Source organism: Montipora capricornis, chromosome 2 (assembly GCF_036669925.1).
Source record: "Montipora capricornis isolate CH-2021 chromosome 2, ASM3666992v2, whole genome shotgun sequence".
Classification (NCBI taxonomy): domain Eukaryota; kingdom Metazoa; phylum Cnidaria; class Anthozoa; order Scleractinia; family Acroporidae; genus Montipora; species Montipora capricornis.
The window spans coordinates 27,694,757-27,712,256 of record NC_090884.1 but is presented as its reverse complement, the minus strand read 5'-3'; the positions used below and the strand labels follow the sequence as shown (position 1 = coordinate 27,712,256).

General features: G+C 38.6%; 2 protein-coding genes across 3 annotated transcripts in view; both read left to right on the top strand.

The window, feature by feature from the left end:
- LOC138039229 (uncharacterized) overlaps positions 1-1,318 on the top strand; it is a 1,457-nt gene extending 139 nt beyond the window's left edge. The window contains exon 1 of the mRNA XM_068885435.1: positions 1-1,318. This exon is cut by the window's left edge and continues 139 nt beyond it. Coding sequence (XP_068741536.1) covers positions 1-716 — 716 coding nt within the window. The 3' untranslated portion in view covers positions 717-1,318.
- Positions 1,319-6,949: 5,631 nt separating this feature from the next.
- Positions 6,950-17,500, top strand: part of LOC138039239 (BLOC-1-related complex subunit 8 homolog) — a 15,284-nt gene continuing 4,733 nt past the window's right edge. Inside the window, exons 1-8 of one of the 2 annotated variants that reach the window (XM_068885444.1) lie at positions 6,950-7,040; positions 7,390-7,443; positions 10,370-10,482; positions 12,117-12,181; positions 14,224-14,269; positions 14,406-14,464; positions 15,398-15,470; positions 16,541-16,633. In XM_068885444.1, coding sequence (XP_068741545.1) covers positions 6,968-7,040; positions 7,390-7,443; positions 10,370-10,482; positions 12,117-12,181; positions 14,224-14,269; positions 14,406-14,464; positions 15,398-15,470; positions 16,541-16,633 — 576 coding nt within the window. In that variant the 5' untranslated portion in view covers positions 6,950-6,967. The remainder of the gene's footprint in view (positions 7,041-7,389; positions 7,444-10,369; positions 10,483-12,116; positions 12,182-14,223; positions 14,270-14,405; positions 14,465-15,397; positions 15,471-16,540; positions 16,634-17,500) is intronic. The other variant, XM_068885445.1, reaches the window with a different exon arrangement.

Here is a 17,500-nt window from a genome sequence, read left to right as displayed (position 1 = left end):
CAATGGTTTACGAGAGGTTCTTTCAGGGCCTTCGCCCAAAAGAGAATTTACAATCAAACCGATCTTCGTTCAGTCAACAATCGTTCGAAAATGAGACAAGTTTGAAGATCCGTGAAGCTGCCAAAGAATCCAAGTTTATCCAGGGCATGGCGGCGGGAACACTTGCCCCTGATGACTATGGTGGCTACATGGTGCAAGATGCTGCTTACTGCTTCAACGCTGTGGAAGCGTTCAATATTGCTGCTAACAGCATGCAGGAAAAAGGGAGCCCTGAATTTGCCCTGCTGTACAGGGTCCAGTCGGAGAGTTACAAGAAGTACAACCAGGAATTTGTCAAGTCCTGGCGAATCAAGGGTCCTGAAAGCCTAGTCATGGGTCCTGCAGCTGCCACATACGTTGGTTACGAGTCAGCTTTGGCCCGCAAAGATCCCAAGTTCTTAGCTATCGCTATGTTACCATGTGCCTTGCTGTGGCCATGGATTGCAGGTGAGCTGATAGATTCAGTTCCAAAAGAGAATCCATACTTCGACTGGTTTGATGACAATAAACCAGATGACCAGAAAAGTCGGCTTGAGAAGTTTGTTGATAATTTTTTCTCCCCTGTTGACTCGCAAAAGGCACTCCTTATTTTCCACGAGGGATTGATCAACGAGTTGAATTTTTTTCGTGACGCATGCGACGAAACTCTGTATTATTACTCTTTCTTCAATGTGTGAATTCACACTGGTTAAGGTTGTAACAGTAGCGTCAACTATTAATTCAAAGTGTTCCGGTTGTGTTAATTCTGAGAACAGACACTCGAACATGGTGTTGGTAGGGCGCAGCTGGTTAAAAAGAGACGCTTCGATAGCAATGTTGAAAATTTATAATGGGGACTTCATCACAATCGTTTTTCGCGTAATTCTATTTTAGGGACAAGAATTATTGGTTTTCCTTCCCGACCACCAGAGAGGAAGGAATTTAAATTCAATTTTTTAATTAAAGGTAGCAGTAGTCGTCCATTTTACTCTCCAAGACGTTTTTCTTCGAGGACCTTCGAGTGTCCCTTGCTGAACCATTTATTAATACTTATCGCTAAATTATATATATGGGGTTGCAGAAGAAAGAGAACTTCCCCAATATAACAGGGTTTAAGACAAGGTTAAAATTAAGTATAAAATAGAAAAGTTTTAGTTGCTGTTATCTGTAACTTGTAATATTAAGGTTCATATTTGAATTGCACTGCGTCGTTTTTATGTTCCACACTTATGTAATGAGCATTTGCTATTTTAAATAAAAAAAATCGAGATTCAGCTGTTTGATGCGGCTGTGACTCTCATCTTTGCTAACTACAGTCTTTGTCTTTCCTCAAAGAGAAATTAATATGATGCTAATTTTTACCGTTTATTTGTTATACAAAAAGTCAGTGTTCGTCAGTAGATTGTCCACCGTATTGAAATCAATCGTGAAAGCACAATACTAAAAATCGCCTACATTTTTTAGCAAAATGATGATTGTATGGAATCTTAATTTGCACAAGCAAGTGACCTAAATCGTTGGTTTCTTAGAGACGGTTCCTGCACCCGATAAATATAGTCTGTCCGCCGTTTCTGGCTGTATTTTGATTTTTCAGTCTCATTCCCTCAAGAGGCGTATCAGTTGATTCAGTAACACCGAGCACGATCTCGTATGTGGTATTGACGTGATCTGCGCTTGCTAGCCGTTATCTGAAAAGGTCTACTGAGCCATTTGCAGGTCAAAGTCCAACAAAGTCCAACTTGGGCATATACTCCATGGCATTTCCCAATTAAGTCGCCCATGTATAAGCACATCTTGTTCCAGGCTACCTGAACTTCTTAAGTTGCTCAAAGAGCTGCTTCCGAGCTGCTTCCGAGCTGCTTAACTTACACGATATCCCAGGCTTGACTTGCTTACATACAGTTACTTATTTAAAGTGTTGAAATATATACATAAATAAGTGAAAGTAAAACTACAAGGTGAAAACATGCAATTTGACACAAGAAGAACAAAATACCCAAGATTCACAATAGCTGTTTAAAAAGAAAATCTGCGGTTTTGGGTCAATGTGGGCTCAAATTTCCGCATCAGGAGTCAAATGTCAACGGTTCGTGATCGGGAAGTGAGAGAGTGGGTTAAAATCTGGTTGGTTTATCATAATATGAGTGATTTTAATTTTCCGGCCATCTTCGTCTACGGCAAGCCTTTGAAAGAAAACAGAGATGAGAGATGGTTTCATGCACACTGGGATGCCTGAAATGTTTTGTTGTAAACAACATGGTGGTTCATGAGTGAAGTTGTCTCTCTGGCCTTTCTGTGGACGAATTCCGGGACCTACCGCAATTTGGGCAAGTTTTGAAAGCTAAAAATTTGAATCGATGCTGTACTTTGCTTGTAGGACTGGGTGGCTCCATTCATCCCCTAGTTCCCAATCCCTTATCAACGTTGGATCTTTGAGGACAAACAGTTGTCAAAATTGTTGTGCAAGGTATAGCCTTCAACAACGTTTAGGAGGTAGAGCAAGGGAGAAACTTGGCAAATAAGTTGTGGTTAGGAATTCGAAAAAGTAACTTAGAAGTAATCAGATCTAAGACGGCGACGTTTCTCAAAGGTGTGGCGTGATTATTCTAGTTCAACTTTTACAAACTATTCGAACTATCCAGGAACTGAATTGGGAGGAACAATGTTTAACGGCTAAAAAAGAAATTATAACATTAGTCCCGCGTTGTGCGCTCGCGTCTATATTATCCAAAACTCAAACTTATACCTTGAAAGGAAGCTGTCTTGTTAAACGACAAGACGTGGAAACGTTGGCTTGCAAACGAAATAATTGATCTACCGATGTTCCTTCCTCTCCTATCTTGCTTCTTCAAAGAATGCAGCTCTAGATGGAAGCCGGCCTTGACAAAGTTCGGTTTCTTTCCACGTGGTCTTCTTTTCAGGTTTATAAATCTGCCATTAGGCTCGTTGAATGTAAGGCTTCCCCCATTTCTCTTTTTTTCCTCTTCCGAGGCGCAAAAGCTGTCGAGGAGTGAACATAAAAAAGGATAAGATGGTCATTCTTGAGTCAAGATAGCGTAGTGGCCAACATGACTTCGTTTCGTTTTTTTTCTCTTTTTTTCGCATAGTTTGCTTTGGGGTAGAGGAGCTGGTGTTAAGAGTCCATCATCCGAGAGTATGATTTACCCAAATTGGCCAAGTCCCCATCAGCGTCAGAAAAGTGTCTGTTTTTAAACCAAGTTTGCGGCAAAATAAACAATAAAATAAATCGACTAAGTCAATGTTGTACCCATTTCAAACCCTTCGGGAATAAACCCTTTTTGTTTTAGGTATTTCCATATCACTTAAGTGTGAACGCTACATTTTAATGCAAATATAATACACAAAGAATCTTACCCCTGGGAGTGCTGTTTTTTGATAAACCACATGCGTTATCGACAACTGGCAGGCTTCAGACCGCTAAGATAATAATGATGAACACTGCTAATGACCTCGCGAAAGTTTTGCTTTTGTGCAAAGTAATTGAGGCCAATCGAAGGTTACAGACTTCTTCAAAGCCACTTGAACTTTCTAATCCTGTGGTAGTACGTGTAAAGGGCCGTAAGCTACTATATAGATACTGTATTCCATCGTATTTCACAAGAAGCCATCGCCTTGCAAGAAACTGTAAAGCGTCAGTGTTAAGGATGTAAATAACTGTAAAAACTCGGGTTGATTTACAGCAGGATCAAAGGACTGGTACAGTATTCATTTAGTTGCACCATAATCGGACCCTGCCCCGTAAATACGACCAATTTTCCATGGCTTAACGGTGGTCGTATTAACGGGGTTCCACGGTATTTAAACAAAAGTCTTGGCAAAATAAGACAGCGCTGTTGAAATGAGGTTGTGGTTTTGTTTGTCATTGCAAGAAATGTGTTGCATGTGGGTGTGCTGAGAGGGGAATATTAGAGTCTCGTAGGTGATTATCGAAATTTCTCTGCGATGATTGGTCGCGCTTTAAGTGATTATTATGGGATAATCACCAAAGCGCTTTTTTCAAAATGGCCGCAAGCCACTTTGTCGAGGTGACAGACGAAGAAATGAATTGTTTTAAAGACAATGCATATTTTTCAAATAATCACCTATGTAATTATACTAAAACAATTATTCGGTGAATATCGGTGAATAAAAATCTCGACTTCGACCTCGTATGTAAGCTGCGACGAATTCTCGAATTTACCACTTTTACCAAAATGCATTACGTTTAACCAGAATGCATTGCATTCAACCAGAATGCACTGCGCCACGAACAACCTAAAAAAATAAATAAACAGCCTCTAAGTAAACAATAACAACGTAAATAAATAACCTAAATAGCTTGCGTCGTTTCGTGGCAGTAAACTCCCATACTTTCATTCCCTCAACACTGGAAACTAAAATAAGTCCCACTGTTGCTACGTTAGTACAGGTAATCATCGTACGGTTTCGAGTTCAATTTGGAATTAATTTGCTCTTTGAGTTTTTTAAAAAGCTTTTTGAGTAAGTGCAAATTAATTCCAAATTGAACGACCTTGAAGCGTTTAACTCTGGTTGAGAGCTGGGATTTTTTGAGTTTAAAAATTTCCTTATTTGGATGTAAAGCCCTGGGGAAACGAACGCGCAAGTAGACGCAAGTTCACAACTTGCGTCTACTTGCGACTCCGTTTGGCCAGGCCTTGCGTGCACTTGCGTTGACTTGCGATGACTTGCGCTCACTTTGGTCGAGATCAAATTTTCCCGCAAGTCAACGCAAGTTTTTCACCGTTTGGCCACCCAACCCAAGTCGACGCAAGTTTTTCACCGTTTGGCCACCCAACCCAAGTCAACGCAAGTTGGTTGACCAATCAGACTAAAAAAAAAAATTGTTTTTTTGCGACTTGCGTGTACTTCCGAGGGAACTTGCGAGTCCGTTTGGCCACCCAACGCAAGTCTCTACGCAAGTTCAACTTGTGGCTACTTGCGACTACTTGCGAGTCCGTTTGACCAGGGCTTAACGAAGCTCGTGCATTGCCGCGCGTGCAGCATCGATCTTATTTATGTCCATATTTGGGCATAAAATTGGTGTTCTAAAATCCCCAGCTTTGTTTCAAGGAAAAGAGTTGCAAGTTACCAACTTTAAAGTCATGTGCTTTTGTTACTTATTAATAATATAGACATGAAAAAATTCGCGTAGAGGAAGTACCGGAAGATCTCATTGCAGACAGGAAGAAAGCATTTGACATGAATTTGGTTCGCGTTCCTCGATTTCCAAAGCTGTGCTCTTTTCTTAGCACCAAATCTTCCAGACACTTAACCAAAACGACGTACCTTTCTTGATTTAATATATTTTTTTCTTGCTTTTTCTTTTTCACTTAGAAATTTACGTGGCATACCGATCTCGTAATGTGATCCACCTTCCCATAAGCTTGCCGTGGAAGAACAGTTTTGCTGTTCCCAACCCAGCTTACCACATGTGCTGCATGTGAAGCTGACACTTTAAAGGGTGCCTATAACACTTCCGCCTTGTATGATATCTACGCCATGCAGATGAGACCCAGCAAGGCCGAAACAGCTGTCCATAGCTGCTATTTGACCTGGTGAAATGGTTGTGCGCATAGGTGATGTGTTGGCCACACCAGGTTGGTGTTGGCGTGTGTATGGCAAGCCAATTGTAGCAATATTCAAAGAGAGTCTATTTTAGTTCAAATCAACGCAGAAATTTATGTTCAATATACTTTTTTTTGGTTCAACTTCCGATTTTGCATTCAACACTTTTATTTCGTTCAATGATTTATTGCACAGCGGTTGACCACTATTGCCTAGTCCCTCTTGAAAGTGTTGACCGCAAAATGTGCTCTTGAAATTTAAAAAGAAAAGGTTGAACCAAAGCGATCGCATTGAAGGAAACCAAAATGTATTGAATGCAAAAAGTGTTGAATGCAAAATCGGAAGTTGAACCAAAAAAAAGTATATTGAACATAAATTTATGCGTTGAATTGAACTAAAATAGACTCTTTGAATTGAAATATCCATTTATTGAATATTGCCACGATTGGCTTCCCATACCGTGTTTCACCTTCCTTTTTTTGTTGTTTTTTTTTTTCATTTGATTTAATCAGCCATTTTTTCTCACGCGAGAAAACGTTTTTCAAAGTTTCCGCACAAAAATTGCGCCAACATTTTACGTGATATCATTGGCTTTAAAAAATTGCTATTGTATTTCAGCCAATCTTAATCCAGAATTTCGATGTATAATTTGCACTGGTGTTACACTTTAACTTTACTGCTCTTAGCCAATCAGAATCGAGTAATTTCTCATGTACATTATTGACAACAATGTACGACAACATCACTATCTATTAGATAAACTAGTTAGAAATGCAAAATCTCGATGTGTTTAGCTTTGCTGACTTTTTACCTCGATGAATCGCGCTTTCGACCAGAATGCACTGCGCCGCGACTAAAATGCATTGCCCTGTAGATTCTGTATTGATACTGTTTTAAGCAGGTACAATTTTTCAGGTATTTAACATATTCTTTTGACATAACACAGAAAGCCATTGTACTTACTAGAGATGCTTAGCTTACTCGAGGTGCTTAGCTTACTTTACTTGCTTAGCTACTAGAGACGCTCCTCCAACTTAGAAGGTGGTTTTCAACATCATTTTACCTCGAGCCCTCTCTAAACCAAGTGAGGTGCTTTTACAACTAGATCATGTTATGTGCTTTTTTTCCATTTTTCTTGCCATCTTCACACTGTTTTTGAAAATGAAAAGCCTTCAAATGCTAGGATTACACTGGTTACTAAAGGAAGAGGTGAAAGGCAGTTGCTTTTCACATCAGGGAAATTCAAAGATAGCAAAGCATGGGACTTGGGTGGCCTGTGTCACCAATTTCCGGAAGACTGGAGCAGTGGACAATGTAATGTGAATTATATGACGGGTGGTGGAAGGGAGCCGTATTCGTGCAAATGGCAGGACTCACTGAGATTTACACGGCGAAAGCCATGTTAGATAGTCACATGGCTTTGGGTGTCAAATTAGGTGAGTTAATGCTTTCTATTTGCCTAATACTATGAGTTGACGAGCTGAAATGCACTTCCGATGATATCGTTGACCAATGGGAGAATAATAGTTGGTGGTTGCAATCAACCTCCATCGAAGTTGTCACAAGCAACCGTAGTGGAGAAAGAGAAATGCTATGTTAATTAATCGGTTTGCAGTTCATTATTTATCCTGCAGTGAAAGTCTCAAAACGCGTTTATTTTTGCTCAAAGTGCCAGGATGAGATTGTTTGGGAAACAGTTGAATACTACATGGACATGGAAGACTTGTTCCATTGTCGATTCGTGTATATGTACAGTACTGTAACAGTGTATTTGTCATTTCACAGACCTTGGTGGTTTGCAGGCGAATAATCAAGAAACAGAATACAAATTAAAAAGAGGTAAATTTATCAAATGCTTTTCGAGCACTTGGCTGCCCGCAGTCTCTTCGTGGGGAAAGGGGGAGAGAGCTTGCATCATTAATTAATTAAGAATTTCTGATGTTGTCCCCTTGATGTGATGCTGAGTGAGCTGTCAAAAATCAGTCAATCAGCTAGGTAGTAGTTTGACAAGATCCTCCTTATTGCCACACATCTGCATGTCAGTGGTCATCCAATGGTTGACTGGAGCCAGAAGCTCTCAAAAATAATTCGCCGTTGTCACAAGGCGGCCATATTGTCCCGGGAGACCAAAAAAGCTTTGTTTTACCATGCCAAGCCTCGCAGTGGAAACCATGGGGATGAGGCTTGGCGTGGTAAAACAAAGCTTTTTTGGTCTCCTGGGACAATATGGCTGCTGTGTGACAAGGGCGAATAGTCCATTTTACGGTTGTGTGCTTAGTTACCTGGCCTATGAATGAGAGTGAGGCTGGAGTTGACCTTGATAGAAACCTCACTGCTTTTCTAATGTAAATTCTCACTAATTAGCATGACAACAACATCATTAGCATAAGAAAAGGAGGGAGGTCTGTAGCATGACAAGGTCAACACCAGCCTCACTTTCATTTAAAGGCTAGGTAACTAAGCACACAACTGTAAAGAGGTCTATTATGCAAGGAGTGTATATGTGGCCTATGCCTTGTATTGGAGATACTTCGATGTGAGAATTGTTTGTGAAAGAAAGGTTATAAAGGTGAGGTTTGTTTGCATAGAAGTTAGGCTACATACAAATTTTCTACCAGTTGAAAAATTTGACTGCACAAATTATATCAGTTTTTTCTTTGTTCATGCAGAACTGAGGAACCAGATTAAAGTTTAACCTTTCTCAGTGGTTTTACCATCTGTTCATGTGCAGAGTGCTACTTTATGAAATCAAAAATGGTTTCTTCCAGCTGAGTTACCATGCATCCATGCAACCACGCCTTATTTGCCATGCAAAAATTTAGATGGTCAAGGTGTTCACAGTGCGCCAGTTAAAATTTCGACGGTACCGACTACAAATTCCTTGATTTTGGTGTTCAAATTGTTGAACTGCTAGGTGACTGAATTTTCGTATGTTTAGTGTGGTTCCATTTGGAACCCGTAAATGCACAAATTTTCAACCGGTAGAAACTTGTCTGGTACAGGGTGAATGTAGACTTGGTGTCGGAACTAAATACTAATTGGCCTAATGAAAAGACAGATATCCAGAACATGCCAGTGATGACATTCTTAGTTATAAAATCAGCAAGTAAAGCAACCTTTCAACTGATCCATAATCAAAATCTGGTCATTTTTTGTCTTAAAATTATTTTAGGTCATGTTCATTAAAAATAATTATTTCACATGACAAGGAAAAAGGAGAAAGCTGAAATGTAAATTTAAAACTAAAATGGCAAAAGATTGAGGATAAGTAAATTTTTCATAGGCTACCAAAATTGCACAAGCCTATATTGCTTACAGTATCTCCAACAGGCAGCAGCCCACATACAAGTTGAGCGTGGCCAATTCTTAAAAATGTTGAGGAAAAGAGCGTTTTGACATGGTCATGCACAAGTACATTATTTTGCAATGGTTTTCATCAAAACTAGCAGCATGAAGCAGTGAATGAATAATAATTACAAGAGGTGTCATGTGCTATACATGGCTCCCATTTGATTTCCTGTCTGTGAGGTTTTGATTGTTGTCCCATTGGTCGAAGTGGAAAGTACCATAATACTCTTGTTTGTCACCCAAATTTGAAATAAGAATTTTTTTTGTTTTCCCTTGAAACCAGTGTAAGTCCCAAGAGAAACTGGAAACAATTTGCTTATTCAGAATTTGGATGGACAAGCAAAGAGTATTTTGGTATTTTCCACTTTGGCCAATTAGAATGCTTGGTTTGTTACCTCTTTTTACTAAATTACATCTAAATGGAAATTTGCTTAAGTTGTCCAGTTAAGTATGAAGATCACTTCTCCATTTCCGAATCATCTATGTGTATAACCTGCACTCCAAATATATGTATACATTCATTCATAGAGTCCTTTTACGGGAACACATGAGCCCGACAAATTGACCTGCTCCTGACTGATTGGCTTCACAGCTCAGGTGGTAGAGCATTGCACCCGTATCGCCGAGGTCATGGGTTTGAATCCTGTTGAAGCCACATGAGTTTTTCTGAATTGTTCAGTTATCATAAGTATGAGGATCACTTCTCCATTTCATTGGGAACCCTGTGTACAAGTTGAAACATTGCCATCTACATTGTACATCAGAAGTGACTAAATCATGAGATAAACAAAATAATATTACTTCAGTACTAGTGAATTACCTCCCTCCTGCATTTCTCCTAGCCAATTCTAATGAAGAAATTTTTTGGAGTATATTACCAACGCTCAAAAGGAGTATAACTTTTTTGTGTTTAGTCTCTTTTGCCTTGGGCAAGTAGGCTGCATTTTCTGGTGTTGTAGTGTAGACAGCTAATTGGTAAAATCTGTGTGTGAAGTGTCATCCTTCAGAGCTCTAGAAGGGTTAAAGAGTACAATAAAGGTAGTTTGTTGGGTGGATGTAGCACTGATTTTGTAAACCCTTTCTTTTCCAGGGATCCCTTTCACTAGTAGGGGTTGGTCATTGATGTGTACATGTATATTATTTTCTGTTATAACAGTGTAGATGTTGCAAGTCATTTTGTTGCTGAAGTCGTAAGCTTGTTAACTTAAAGTCAACTATGTTTTCGCACGCAATTTAGAGAATGGCCAAGGGGGGTTTGGGGAAGGGGGAGAGGTTATGCCTTCCCCATTCCCCAACCTTCTTTCAGCTGTTTCTTTAAATTGTCTGACACTGACAGAGAAGCAACTGCCAGTAATCTAGTGTGTTGTGTGGTAGCAAAGCAAAATGGTAGTTGAATTTTGTCAACTTTTGTATCTAGTTACAGAAAAGTTCCTTGAAAACATTCACACAATGTTGAATGAGCCATCAGTTGGGCTTTACAGGGTGCAGGAACATGTTAGGCGATCTCTTCCTCAGCTTGTGGACAAAAAGGTACTGATATTTATGCTGTGGTTTAAATTTTTTCTTAGTTAAAAATTTTTCAAACCAGTTAAAATTTGATTTTTCTTTGTCTAATATTCACTATCACAATCTGAAACAAAGGAGTAATTAAAATTGAATTAGATTGAGAAGTAATGTTTTAGCCAAATGTACGCAGTATTAAAAATTATTCAGAACCATAAAGCCCTGGTCAAATGGACTCGCAAGTAGACGCAAGTAGCCACAAGTTGAACTTGCGTAGAGACTTGCGTTGGGTGGCCAAACGGACTCGCAAGTTCCCTCGCAATTACACTCAAGTCGCAAAAAAAAACATGTTTTTTAGTCTGATTGGTCAACCAACTTGCGTTGACTTGGGTTGGGTGGCCAAACGGTGAAAAACTTGCGTCAACTTGCGGGAACATTTGATCTCGACCAAAGTGAGCACAAGTCAATGCAAGTGCACGCAAGGCCTGTCCAAACGGAGTTGCAAGTAGATGCAAGTTGTGAACTTGCGTCTACTTGCGAGTCCATTTGACCAGGGCTTAACATAATTCACTCAGTGATGGGTAGCCAGCGTAGCAGGTGGCTTGGCAAATTTTAGACGCTTCTTTCCAGCGGGGTTGACTTTCGAGTGATTGTTTTAAATCGGGAGGTGGGAAAACCTGTTAAACGTTAAAGGTAAGTTGAAATTTCAGTTTGATCATGCAAATTTTTTCCCAAGCTAATTAACTATATTGCCTCCAGTGTTTTCACAAGGTGCACTATGATTGGTTGGGAGTTGACATCAAACCTGTGCTTGTCACACATGATTGGAAAAGGGAGGTTTGAAAATGTTGTGGGGTTGATTGCAGGTGGTTCTCCTCACCCCCTCCCCCTTTGTTTGCTTTTTGCATGTCCATTTACGTTCAAATGATCACTTGAAAGTCAACCCTGGTGGAAAAGCCTAAAATTCACCAAACCGCAGGCTACATGTAAGTGATGGAAGGTGCGTCATGGTGGTACTTTCCTGCCAAATTACTGCTTACATTTCCTCTTACTAGTGGAGAAAGAATCCTGTACTGCAAGTCAAGACCACATTTTTCCTCTAAACTTTTAAGTTCACCCTCAGATTTTAAATTTAACTGGAAAAAACATGGATCTGTAACATTCTGGCTTGATAAGACAAGGCTAAGTGTAGTAAGATTAGTCAAGTATTATACATGTACATACAAAATTGAAAAAGAAAGTGTTAAATTAAAATTTAGTTGGTATTGCTGTGGAAGATAACCTCCTAACTTTGCCAATCATAATTTTTGTGCCTGCTCTCTGAGGGAACAGTAAATTTCTGGTGAAAAGACATTTGATCAAGTGATGGCTTTCGTGTACCCAGGAATTAAAGGAATCCAAATTCTCTTAGCAGAGGTGATACCCCTTCCAATAATTACATGTACTAGTTGACTGTGACAACAGGCTGCACTTTGCAAAGGTGTACATTTTGTGCACTGGACTGCAAAAGTAATGGTCAGACCCCATGTTTTAATTCATGCCAGTTCTTAGCTGTTTGTTGGAGTGTTTGTTTCCAGGAACCAAAGAAGTTAACATTTACTGTTTATTTTTGTATTCTGATACTTCGTAGTTGTGATTTAGTCCATTTTGATTCTTGGCAGATTGAAATGCAAAGCCTTCATAAGAAGTTGGAAGGGACATCTTATGATGTTGAATATTCACTGAAGTATGTTCTTTCCCATTCCTTTATAAATTCTCTACAGTTGCCCATGTACAATAATTGCTAAGCCAATCATTACTCTAGAAATTATTGCACAGTACATAACGGTACTCCCAGGCTAGTCATGCGTGATAAATACCAGTGGTGTACATTACTGTTTCTTTCCTTTTGAACAAAACTACTTATCATAGCGACAAATATCTTGGTTCACATTACTTGTTATGGTTAGATGTTTGTTTATTGTACCCAACTGCAATATTAACTGTCATGAATTGCTGGGAAGGTCAGCGATAAGCATACTATTAGTAATGTTTATACACAACACATAAAGATTTAACAGTCGCAAAGTATTTTGGCGTATTGGTTCAACCAAGTACAGGTCTCAGATCGCAGTGACAGGGAGTATTCTATGGTATGTGAGGGGTGGATGTCGCTGCACATTTTTGATGAACCTCTTACAGGTTGAAGCTCATCCAGCTCTAAGCATGACTGTCTAGGCCTGCCATGCTCAAGGCATCAGCGTACTCTATCTTACCAAAACTTAATATGCCCCAAACTATTCTCTGGATGGCTTCCAGGAGATACATGTATTCTAAATACAGTGCCGACCAGACAGGGGAATTATATTTGGTACTCTAACTGATCTCATTAAGCTACAATAAGCTAGCACAAAAATAGCCTGCGTAGCAAGCGTTCCTGTTCGACAGAAGAGCTTCGAAACGATTTTCCGCAAACTGGCCGCGCGAAAGTTGGGGCAAGAGACTGAGGGAACGCTTGCAAGAAGACCCCCTATTTTTGAAAAACCCGTTCGCCCACGAACGGGGGCTTCTGATTGGTGCGGCACAGTCACAATGATTGACAGGCGACAAATTTCGACCAAAATGTTTCTTATTATTTCTAGCGTGACAAAGGCGATGGCGGAAGATGTGAAAGGTTTTGAATCGTGTGTTGAAGCTGAGCGAATCGGTTCTCGGTTTTACATTGAAAAGGGAACAAGAACTGTCAATGCGCCATCTCTTTAACTGTATAGATGTAATGGCCGTTTTGCCAACAGAATTCGGAAAAAGCTTAATTTTTCAGATGTTTGTCATGATGTGCGGAGTTCGAAATAAAAAAAGACGAAGAACAGGCTTCTCGAGTATCATCGTGATTTCTCCATTTCAAAGCATCATACGCGATGAAGTAAGTGGTTGAGGTAAATTCTATGGGAATGACAGCCTGTGATTTAAATGACAATCTGGACTGCTCGGGCGATATCCATCAAAGAAGATTCAGTATTATTTGCGCGTCAGCTGAAGCCGTTGTGGACAATTAAGCGTTTCCATAATTCACTAAAAGCAGAATATTCGTTATGTAACAGAACTTTGGCGGCGCTTATTCTTGACGAAAAGTTTGGACTGGACTGAAGTAAGCTTTTCGTTAGCTTGCAAAAGATACTTTATATTTACGCAGGATGAATTAATAAAATGCCTGCGAACTATCGGAATCCATATGTTTCAGGATCAAGCAAATAAACTGTATTCGTCAAATGGAGAAATCACGATGATACTCGAGAAGCCTGTTCTTCGTCTTTTTTTTATTTCGAACTCCCCACATCATGACAAACATCTGAAAAATTAAGCTTTTTCCAAATTCTGTTGGCAAAACGGCCATTACATCTATACAGTTAAAGAGATGGCGCATTGACAGTTCTTGTTCCCTTTTCAATGTAAAACCGAGAACCGTTTCGCTCAGCTTCAACACACGATTCAAAACCTTTCACATCTTCCGCTATTCTCTTTGTCACGCTAGAAATAACAAGAAACATTTTGGTCGAAAATTTGTCGCTTGTCAATCATTGTGACTGTGCCGCACCAATCAGAAGCCCCTGTTCGTGGGCGAACGGGTTTTTCAAAAATAGGGGGTCTTCTTGCAAGCGTTCCCTCAGTCTCTTGCCCCAACTTTCGCGCAGCCAGTTTGCGGAAAACCTCTTCTGTCGAACAGGAACACTTGCTACGCAGGCTAGCACAAAAGTTATAATGAAAATTAAACTTAACTGTTTTTTTTAGAACTGTCCAGTCCATGCAAGATATTCCACACTTCACTATTATACAGGTAACTGTTGTGTTATGCTGAAGCTACAGGGTGTTTTGGTTACTTTTGGCTACAAATCCCAGAAAGGTATCCCTTCTGGGTTTTGTTATTGTTATAAATTGATTTTGGAATGACAGTAGTGTTTTTTTCTTTTTAGGAATGCCTTAAGAGTGCAATTGCTTCCAAGAAAAACCTGGACAGAAGAAAATTAGAAAGGTACCTAAGACAGCACTAGATTCACAATTTCTTTCATACAAGCTTAGGATAATATTATTCATTGTTAATTTTAAAATTTACCAGGAAACTCTACTTAAAAACTAAATGGTCAACAACAGTAATAATTTAGGGGCAGTGAACAAAAAGAAAAAACTAATTTGAGGTAAATGTAATTATTGGACATAAGTTTCAGTGGGAAGTGGAATTGCATTGTTTAAAGGCCCCACCATCAACCCGCAGGCTTTTTGACCGTTTGCTTTTCTTATGAAAATTCACTTTCCTTATGGTATCAATCTGATTGGATGAATTTCAGCTTTGGCTGGATTTTCATATATAAAAATAATTATTGTTCGGCTGCACACGGCCTCTCAGTTAAAGATGGGCCTTTAATGATTGTCTTTATTTCAAGGAGAGATGGTATGGCCAATTAGTCAGAGCGTTATGTAGAAGCAATGAGAGAAAAATAAAACAATGTTAAATTTGATAATTAGCAACTACTCAATGAAGTTGTAGAGATTGCTGTTTAGTTTATTACATTTATATCCTTTGTAAATAGGCATTTAAGAAGTTAAATAAAGGGTAATTGAAAAAAAAAACAACAAAAAAACCAACTATTCAGTGAAGTGGAGGTGGCTAGTGGTGGATATCACCACTACTGAGGTGAATACATGTAGTTGTCTTAGTATATACCGGTACTAAAACAGTTAGATTATACATTGTAGCACAAAAAGATGATTTTAATTCATTTATTCCTCCAAAGATCACAACATTTCCAGGTGCAAATTCCATGTGACTTTCTGAGTCCAATATGAATAGCAAAGGATATCCAGAGTTTGAGTAGCCAATCAGTGCCCGAGTTCAACTCTATCCACTGTTTTAGTATGTACTAAATAAGATTACTGGTATAAGAAAAGTCTGAATTATTTTGGTTAGGAGTGGCAAAGCTGTTGATGTATCAAATGATCCAGATGTTGATGATGAACCTGAGGTCCTAGAATCAGTGGAGGTAAGCATTACTGAAGCAATTATTTGTAATGTTACAGGAATTGTTGAAGTGAAAATTTAAGATATACCCTTTATTCTTGAAATGTATGGTCAGTTTCGTATAATTTTAGTGAGGTTTTCTTTATAATTATCTTCTGTATATAAAACAACACCGCAGTGTCTCTTCTTGACCCCTTCATGTATTGAAATGTACATTGATGAGGAAAATAACTTAAGACTCCTAGATACACATACATGCAAAGTAATTATATACAGTATGGTAGGGTATTATTGATTCATTCAGTTTAAGTTTTTTTTTCCTTCATAAAAGGGTTCAGTCTTTTCTCAACACCATTATTTCATAACATGACAGTCATGGCATCCACTTTATTCTTTCTGCAGTACATGTATTTCTAAGTAGTTTCTTGTAGCATTTAAGCTGCAAAAACTGCCTTATATTTTTTTTGGAATTTGTCAAAATGACAAAATAATGAATATGCAAAAAGCCTTATTTTTAGACTGTTTTCCCTGAACCCTAATGATTTGTAAGCATGTGTCAAAAAGGATTGCATAGGATTGATCACGTTGTCTCAAGACTGGTTCACTTAGCTGGTATACAGTACACAAGCATTAACAGATCATAGTATATTACGCACAAGGTTTTCAACCTAAGTGACATGTGTATGTAAGTTAATTTAAAGCAGAGTCAAGTTAAAACCCTGCCGTAAATGTGTGTAAAGTCCTGTCAAGATGATATGTTTGTGGTTAAAGATTTTGCAGTTTACTTAAAAAAGCTACCTTAAAAGAAACTGTAACTTGCATATAAATAAACTGTCATTAAATTTAAAAAAAAATTGTCAAAACATTTTCTTTCTTTAAAAAAGTTATAGTTTTTATCTCCTCTCTAATAGCAGTTCTTACTACTCTTAAAAAAGACGTTTTTTTGAGATTTTTGTTGGGGTGATAGTAGAAAGTACTAATGTAAAAGTTGTTACTAGTTGATGTTGTGCTTAAAGGAATGCCTTGATGGTATTGTGCTGCAGATAACTGTACATTATAATTCTAACCAAATAAAAGTGCTTGTACTACCAGGGCTTCATCTGTCCAATCTGCATGAAAACGTGGACTAACCAAGAGGAGTTGTTGATACACTGGCATTCTGCGCACGATACCCAACTAACTCAGGTCTGCTTCTCATTTCACTAACTATTTAATAGTTCTGTTAATTTCGCTCTTATTTAATATCTACACGTTGTATAACATTTAATTGTTGTCAAGTAAAATAATTCAATGATTATAGAATAAGTCTTCGTATGTCTTGTACTCGACATAGCTGTACCTTGAAGCTATGCGACTGCATATGCAAGGTCCTATTTTTGTTGACACCAAATTTACTAAACAAGCTCTTAGATGTCTCTTCCCCTTCAAGTCTTCCTTGAACGTGTACGCCCAAGATTTGAAACAACAATGCTGATAACTGTTTTGTGGCAAAGAAGCACAGAACTCATAATTGATATGCCTAAATTCTGCTCAACTGACTGCTGAACAGATCTGTTCATCCTTTCTCAGGCTGTAACTTACTGTTCTTGGTTAAATTATCTTTGTGCTTTTTAACTCTAAAGAACTCTGTTCAAAATGTTTGGAAAGACTTAATTTATCAATTGAAATTGAATTTTTCTAATTTTGTTGTCTTTACAATCCCAATAACAAGATAAAGACAAACTAAACCGACATGTAGGTAGAACATGATGAAAAATATAAAAGAAGTTAACTTTAAAAATACAGTGATATAACTGGACTTAAAAAGACTAAAAAAATAGTTTTTGAATAACGCTGCCATTTCTGCAAATCAATCAGCATAAAAAATCTCAACCACAGTCAGACAGCCTTCTCAAAATCGGCCGGTCGACGGCTCAATGAGCCGCCTCCTCAGAAAGCTTGACCGTCTCCTTCCAGTCAGAAAATGTCAGTCACAATACATTTTAGCTCGAACGTGAAGTCACTGGAGATATTCTAAAAGCTTGAAAAAAGTTTGTTTGACGAACAAATTCG